General features: G+C 46.6%; 1 protein-coding gene across 1 annotated transcript; it reads right to left on the bottom strand.

Annotated features, from left to right (window-relative positions):
* Window positions 1-12: 12 nt before the first annotated feature.
* COMMD10 (COMM domain containing 10) lies at window positions 13-6379 on the bottom strand. The gene is made up of 7 exons (XM_061581897.1): window positions 6332-6379; window positions 4915-5005; window positions 4121-4231; window positions 3597-3752; window positions 2077-2187; window positions 1565-1624; window positions 13-473 (listed from the first exon to the last, which is right to left on the bottom strand). The coding sequence occupies exons 1-7, from the start codon at window positions 6355-6357 to the stop codon at window positions 435-437; spliced, it is 594 nt and encodes a 197-aa protein (XP_061437881.1). The 5' UTR covers window positions 6358-6379; the 3' UTR covers window positions 13-434.
* Between the last annotated feature and the right edge of the window lie 1815 nt (window positions 6380-8194).

Raw genomic sequence — 8194 nt, 5'->3', positions numbered from 1 at the left:
GAATGCCGTGAGCTGTGTGCCATTGTTTTTATTCATAATTTGCGTTACGTACAGGGAATTCTATTCCACGTTTGTTCATTAAACATCCTTAATTATTGAAAGATATTAAGGATTTAAGATGGTCTACCATATGTACACTTTATTGATGAAGTAATTTGTGCAAAATAATCACAGCGCGTGACAACTGTACTCTCATACAGAAAAAGAAAACATCGTAGCTGTGCGTCTCAAATCATAACGCGTTAAGTGAAATCTCAATCCAGTCCTATACTCCGTTCTGACCAGAACATGACCGTGCAGTTGATAATGGTCCTTCCACTACACTGTCCTCACACGACCTCTTGGATGTCCACCACTAATTCTTATTTCACGACCCAGCCCGGCTTGGGATGCAGCAGAACTTCACACCGAGCCTCAGCATGAGACCGCTGTGTTCATGACAGCGCATCCAGCTGACTCTGTATCATTTCCAACTAAAAAGGAACAACACACAACACATGCAGGTTAACACAAAAGTGTGTAAAGCAAGTCGACACAAAACCACGTAAAACCTTGGATTGCGAGTAACTTGGTCTGCAAGTTTCGATGTAAAGCTTTCGTGACTGCAGGGATTCATCTTCTTGGTTCTTTCGGTAAAGTCACGTAGAATGGAAATAATAAAATAATAAAAATAAAACATTAAAAAATAATTCTCACGTTTCGGTGAAGAACAGGTCTGTTGATAAGACAGACTGTCTTATCGACAGACTCTGTCTTATCGACAGACCTGTTCTTCAGACTCTGTCTTATCGACAGACCTGTTCTTCACCTGAGGACAACTGCTTGCGTTGTGGCCGAAACGTCGTGAGAATTATTTAATTATCTTTTATTTTTATTATTTTATTATTTCCATTCTACGTGACTTTACCGAAAGAACCAAGAAGATGGTCTGCAAGTGTTTTGCAAGACGAGTAATTTTTTAAAATACATGTTAACTTGATAAACAAGCAAGGTCTTGCAATACTAGTACGTACAGTATACGCTTTGTCTGCCGAGCATCACGTGATCACAACTGAGCCGATGGTTCTTCTCTCTCTCTTGCTGCGGGATTGTGGGCAATCGTCTTCCATGCTCGGTCTCAGTCGGCGTGCCTCACTCGTATAGTCAACATCCGTGCGAGCATATACTGTTTACTATAGTGTTGTGACCACGTGTGTGTGCGTAAAGCATTTTTTTAATTTTGTGTCCAAGTGTAGTGACTGTTCTTTAGTAACTGTACTGCAACAATGGCCCCCTCCTCCTCTCCTCTCGCTCGTCTCCCTCACACCAGTCACGATTAAATGTAAATGTAATTAATACATTTGATTACTTTATATTAAATTTAAATAATAAAAATATAAAAAGGTATTTGTATTAATCATTTTTATATGAATATTTTTGGGTTGTGGAACGAATCATCTGCGTTTCCATTATTTCTTATGGGGAAATTCGCATTGATATACGAGTGCTTTAGATTACCAGCACGTTTTTACTGTACACACAAATAGACGTGATGGAGGGCCTATGCATGGCTGTGTGGTCGGACCTTCTTGTAGAACTCGAAGAGCTCCTGGTGCGTGAGCTCCATCTGCACTTTCTCCAGCTCCTGAAAAAAAACAACAAGCGTGACTCATTAATGCCCCAGTTGCACAACCACTCGAGATGGTGACAGATCTGCCCTGTAGCTCTGCCAGGCTGCTTGTCCCTATGGCAGTTTGCTGGGATTGGGTGGTGCATCAAGTGGCCCGTCAGCACACGTTCCATCTTCCTGGGAAGTGGGTCAACCCACTGAGAGCCAGACCGACCTAATGACCTCTCGATACATCATGCAAGCCCCATAACAATAATCACCTCGCTCAAACACTCAGCCGTGTTTCAAAACACAATGGCCAAGAGCTGGCCTCCTGACTCAGGGGGTTAATACGATGTCAGGGCATCGAGCCAGCACCACTGAGATCCTTTGTGTGAATCTAGTTTTTAGCCACCTGTGATTAAACTGGGTTCTCAAGCGTTCGTGAGTTAGCAGTCGTAGCCGTGTGTGTGTGTGCGCGTATGTACCTGGTTGTCATCGCTTTGGATCCCAAGCTCCAGCACGGCTGATGGGGTCTTGATTCTCGCACGCGTCGTCTGCGCCAGCTGGAGGTTCAGTTGCCAGCTCATCGACTCGAGCTGTGTGGGGAGGGTGTAGTGGTGGTGGTAGGAGTGATAATGGTGGTGAAGGGCGATGGTAGTGGTGATGGTGGTTGTGGTGTTAGAGTCAATGTTCATGGAGACGGTGGTGGTGATACTGGTCGTGATGGGGGAAATGGTATTGATTTTAATCATTGTGATTGTAATCATATTGGTAAAAGGTAGTGGTGTTTTGAAGGTAGTCATGACGGTTGCATAGTGGTGGTGGTTTAGGTGGCAGCGATGGTTGCAGTAATCATGGTGGTGGTGGCCATTGTAATGGTCATTATAGTGGCGGTGATGATGAAAGTGGTGATGGTAGTGTTGGTAGTGATGTTGGTGGTATTGATGGTAGTGATAGTATTAGATGTGATAATGGTGGTGGTTATGTTGGTAGCGGTAATAGTGGGGGAATCAGTTGGATGGTGGTGGTGGTGGTAGTGATGATGGTAGTGGTGAGAAGTAGAGGTGGCACAAGTTTAAACAATGAAACCCATTCAAGACAATACCACATTCATTGTTTTACGTTATAAATGTACAGTACAGGACACGGATTTAAAGGAAGTCAAACGTCAAAGTGTTCCCTCCTGAAACAATGCATTGACACATCACTCTTCTCCATTCGTGGAGCTGAGCCAACTGTGGACATTTCTCATTCCCATATCAGGGAACATTATCACAAAAAGATGACTTAATATTGACTACCATCAAAGTGGTAATGATTTTAATCAAGCACAGTTTGAATTTGTGAGCCTAGTGCTGCCACTGCCTGGTTGGTGAGATCACCAGAAGATACACTATGACACGAGTAAAGGTAGTAGCAGCACTTTGTGAGAAGTGGTCGTCATATGGAGGGACTAGGTCCGGCCATGGGAATGTGGACTTCACAACAATTTTTAAAAGCCAGCAACAAAGACAAGCACTGCATCACTGTTAACATTTATCAGAACTCTAGACTATGGATCTGTAGAGAGCTGTCCTTTAGAGGGAATGGCCTCCACAATAGGAACGTGGAATTTCCACCACGAGTGCCACCCCATCGTTCGTTAAGAGTATGAAGATGCTCTGATGTTCACTTAACGACAGCAGCAGTACTATCTGAGAGAGAAGCTGCAAAATGATTGTAACTGTGTTTGCACAAGTACATGGCTATACATGTACTGCCCTTGTATCAATACACTGCAGGTCATGAGGGTTACTTCACCAAACTTTACCACGATGCCCAGTACAGGTTGGCGAAGGTGGGAGTGTAGACGTGGGTATATAGAACAGTACAATATATTTTTATGTACTGGCCTCTGCTGCCCACAATGTAACTCCAAAAGCTCATGACCACTTGATTGTACAGTGCAAGATGGTCACCAATCTTAGAGCTGACACCGGCGCTTAGCGTGGCTGCATACACGCACCGTCTTTGGCGCCATTGATCGCTGGCGCAGCCTGTCCACGGCATTACGCCCGCCGGCAGCCCACGCCTCCAAGAACGCGTGGCACTTGGCCTCCGTCACATGCAGCTGCGCCAGCTGCTTCTCCATCACGGCCGGCTTCCAGCTGTGGTAGGCGGCCTGAACAGAGGATAGGGGGTTTGAGTTGGGGGGGACGCGCACACCAGATAGCATCTTGATTCGAGGCAAGAAAACGCACGCGGGCATGGGTGCTCTCATATGAATGCACAATGACATCTCCATTCGCCATGAAATTGTCATGATATTTGTCAATGATGTTGGCCTTGAGTGGAAATCGAACGTTTTACGCGGATCGTAGCACAATGTGCTATCCAATACACTGCCGCTCCCCACACTAATGCATTTGGAACGCACACACGCATGAGTGCATGGCTACACAAGCATAAGCATTTGTAAAGGCGCACAAAGAAAAGCCTAAGATTTCCTGTGTTGGGGCAAGTGTTGTTTGCAAGCTCCTATGGGGATACCTGCTGGAGGATGAAGGTGCAGGTCTCGAGGGTGAGCTCCAGCTGCGGTTGCTGCAGATCCAGAGCCACCATCAGCTTCTCCTCCTCCTCTGGACTGAAACTCCTTTCATCCTGCACACACACGTTCACCATGTAGACCAGTGTTACTAATGTTTAGAGGGGGGTGACTTTTGCCGATAAGACATCAGTGTGAGGGCCGCCACACATTTGAAACCATTAGGTTTGACAGCATGATGGGGTGTTTTCACATTTGTATATTATTGAGGGCCGCACGTCAGGGGCCGCACTAAAGGCCACCAGGGGCCGCTAATGGCCCGTGGGGCTTGCAATGAAGAACACTGATATAGACCAATTAACAGCCTGTACATTTCCACCCGAGGCGGTGATGTGGTCAGAACCACACCCATCCCTCTTTGTCTCTCCAATAGTGATGTTTATACACTGCTGCCAGGTGATAAAATTGTGTCCGAGTTGACCTTGGTGAGGCCCAAAACAAGTCGAGATGTGATAAGTGATTGATTTTAGCCATGGTCGGGAATTGAACTCGCGTATTCGATTTCATAGTGCAGTGCGCTAACCACTACTCCCCACATACAAACATTAACGCGCAAAGTGAAAGACAAGGGGCTGAGGGAAGAGCCAGAGCCAGACGATGGTGGCAATGTGACCGTAAACACGGGTCCTATGTCGCCTGTACAACACTTGTGGATTTTCTTAGACTGGAGGAAGTGATAGCCATGCTGAGTGGAATAATTTGGGGAATCGGCACGGCCTGCTCTGCTTATGACGCTCACCTTGAGGTGAAGTTTCTGCAGAATGCGGGACAGGAGGCGAGGGAACTTGGCATCGTCTATGGTGTTGATGATGGAGACAGCCTGCTTGATGCTGCAGGTCACACACACACACACATGAGGGGCGATAGCAGCTGAGTGATTGTGATACAGAGCTGTACGTTCTGTGCACGGCCCCATTGCAATGCAGCTGGTCCATCACTAAGAGATCACGTCGATTAATCTCTAACTGTGGAAACAGGTGGGTGGCATGCACTAGGAGCTGGGTCTCTGGTGAATGTCGCTTTCCTGCAGTTTTCTCATATTTTAACCCATATTCATCTGGATTTTTCAAATCTCTTGGTTTTTCTTTGGTCAAGCAAAAACTCGAAGTGCTCAGTAAGTTGGCAATCGTGAGCTTATAAAGCTGATTATTATTAACACTGTTGCACACAACACTCTCAATTCATAAATTTCGATTTAAAGCTTTCGTGACTGCAGGGATTCATCTTCTTGGTTCATTCGGTAAAGTCACGTAGAAGGGAAATAATAAAATAATAAAAATAAAACATAATAAAATACAATTCTCACGACGTTTCGGCCACAACGCAAGCAGCCGTCCTCAGGTGAAGAACAGGTCTGTCGGAAAGACAGCGTCTGAATGAAACACCACCAAGCTTGGCAGCGTAATTTTAAGCTGGGTTAGGGGAGGAAGAGCGCCTTCCCAAAAGGAATTTGCATAACAGAGGAATTTAGCATATTAATGGAAAATGCAGATATGGGATTAGTCACTACTTGTGGAATGCGTAGGAGGTGGGGGAGAATTGTATTTTATTGTTTTCTTTTTATTATTTTATTTCCCTTCTACGTGACTTTACCGAAAGAACCAAGAAGATGACACCTTAGAAGTTGACGACCACTCTCCCCGTATCCTCCAGATTGTAAGACGAAGCACTGTCCCGTGTCAGTACCATTGGCAGCTGCTAACATAACATTGTGTGAATGACGACATGGGTGTCAGTGTATTTATTGAGACAGCCGATAAGAATTACAATACCGTGCATGACAAGGCCCTCATCGTAACACGGGGGCACGCGCGAGGCGAATAATCGCGACATTACACGAATACAGCTACATAAGTTCGGGCAAAACTAATGTACGAAACGATAAGGTTTAGAGAATGAATCAATGCAAACGTTGACAGAGTCCCCGGTTACATTCACAGACGCCGACAACAACAACAGCAACAACAACAATGCCGCCCCTATGCAGTGCTGTCACACTCGCCGGCGGTGAGGGGGGGGGGGTGTGGGTGGCTGAATTAACACGAGTGAGCTGCCAGCCTCACATCCGTTACTTGAATGTTTAATTGGGCCTCTTTGTTAAGGAGTGTTAGTGAGTAAACATCGTAAACAGCCGCCCGCCGCTCGATCAAAATCACCTCTCCGTTTCCGTAATGCACGCCATGCCGAGAATGCGGTTTGTATTTCCTAGCGCACACGGGCGTCGACTCACCCCCAGCCGGCGTTCTCATTGGACGCGGGGGTTCCTCGCGTGACCAATCGCGACGCTCCTCGCCTGAAGTCACGCGCCCTTCGACCAATGGGAATTGGGCAACGAGCAGCGCGCTGTTTAACCGCTCTAGGAAATGTAATGTAACGTTTTTTTATGGGAGCGGTGGCGCAGTGGTTAGCGCAACTGAGCTTGGGGCAATCGTCAGTGGCCAGTGGTAATTGAACCGGTCCTGGGCATCCCCTCGGTCGACTCAGCCTAAAATTAGTGCCTGGTGCAGGTGTGTAAACATACCTGTCAACCCCTTATTAGTGCCCTTTATCTTATTGCAGACCAATTTCAGACCTTATTGGTCACCCCAATGCCCCTATTAAATCTCAACGTTCATCCTACAAAGTGCCATCACAAGGGAGAAACACAAACAACAATCTCTCTGTACAAGCTGTATGGGTTGACAGCGTTGTGTAAACATCAACATTGGGGAGACAAATGTGGCTGGGCGTGGATGCTGACCTCCACAGCCGTTCGCTCACAGCGCTGAACCCCAAAATCGTTCATTGCTATACGCGGCGTCTGCTTGATGTTTGTGCACGTGGGTGTTGTAGGGGTCGTCCATAAATGACGTCACGCACCTTGGGGGGGGGGGGGGGTCAGACATTTGTGACGACGTGTGACGAGGGGGGGGGGGGGTGAGAAATGTGACGTCACTTCAAAATGCGCAACTTTAAATAAATATAGACAACACGTTCTACTTGATTAAATAGACTTTTTAATAAATGTTTTCTCCTACAACATCAGAGTGCATCGCCACATTAAATACGCACTACAATGGCAATAGTTTAAAGCGATTTAAAGCATGTTTTATTTTTTTTGGGGGGGGGGGGTAGCAGAGCTTTGTGACGTCATATTTGAGGGGGGGGGGGGTCTGACTTTTTGTGACGCCGTGTGACGAAGGGGGGGGGGGGGTCAAAAATCGTCCAAAATCGCGTGACGTCATTTATGGACGGCCCCGTACATCTCTCAAGAACAATGAGCAGCTTGATAGAACAGCAGGGTGGCAGAGGCGGTTGGTGCATTTGCCAGTCATCTCAACACCTGTGACCTGCCGCAACTTCACGCGATGACCTCAAAGGGGCCGTCCATAAATGACGTCACGTGATTTTGGACGATTTTTGACTCTCCCCCCCCCCCTTCGTCACACGGCATCACAAACAGTCAGACCCCCCCTCAAATATGACGTCACAAAGCTCTGCCCCCCCCCGCAAAAAAAACACGCTTCAAATCGCTTTAAACTATTGTCATTGTAGTGCGTATTTAATGTGGCGCTGCACTCTGATGTTGTAGGAGAAAACATTTATGAAAAAGTATATTTAATTAAGTAGAAAGTGTTGTCTATATTTATTTAAAGTTGCGCATTTTGATGTGACGTCACATTTCTCAAACTCCCTCGTCATACATCGTCACAAATGTCTGAATCCCCCCCCCCCCCAAGGTACGTGACGTAATTTATGGACGGCCCCAAAGTGCACTTAGCCTGGCACGAGCGTTGTGTTGACATCACCACCGCTCAGTGGTGAATTACGCGAGCCTTTGTTGAATAACACTGGAGTTTATGTCATTGATGATCCGACACTCACTAATCACTCCACTTACCAGCGATCCGTCATCTCCTTATCACTCTTATATCGCTACTACTACCATGGTCACTCTTCCCCTGAACTCCAATCGGTGATTCCTTTTCATCCGTGTTGAGGGCCCGGTCTGACAGAGACACCCACTCATCCGCACCCTT

This window comes from Lethenteron reissneri, chromosome 8 (genome assembly GCF_015708825.2).
Source record: "Lethenteron reissneri isolate LAM-NWPU_2019-01 chromosome 8, ASM1570882v1, whole genome shotgun sequence".
NCBI lineage: Eukaryota > Metazoa > Chordata > Hyperoartia > Petromyzontiformes > Petromyzontidae > Lethenteron > Lethenteron reissneri.
This window is presented reverse-complemented; position numbering and strand designations above follow the sequence as displayed.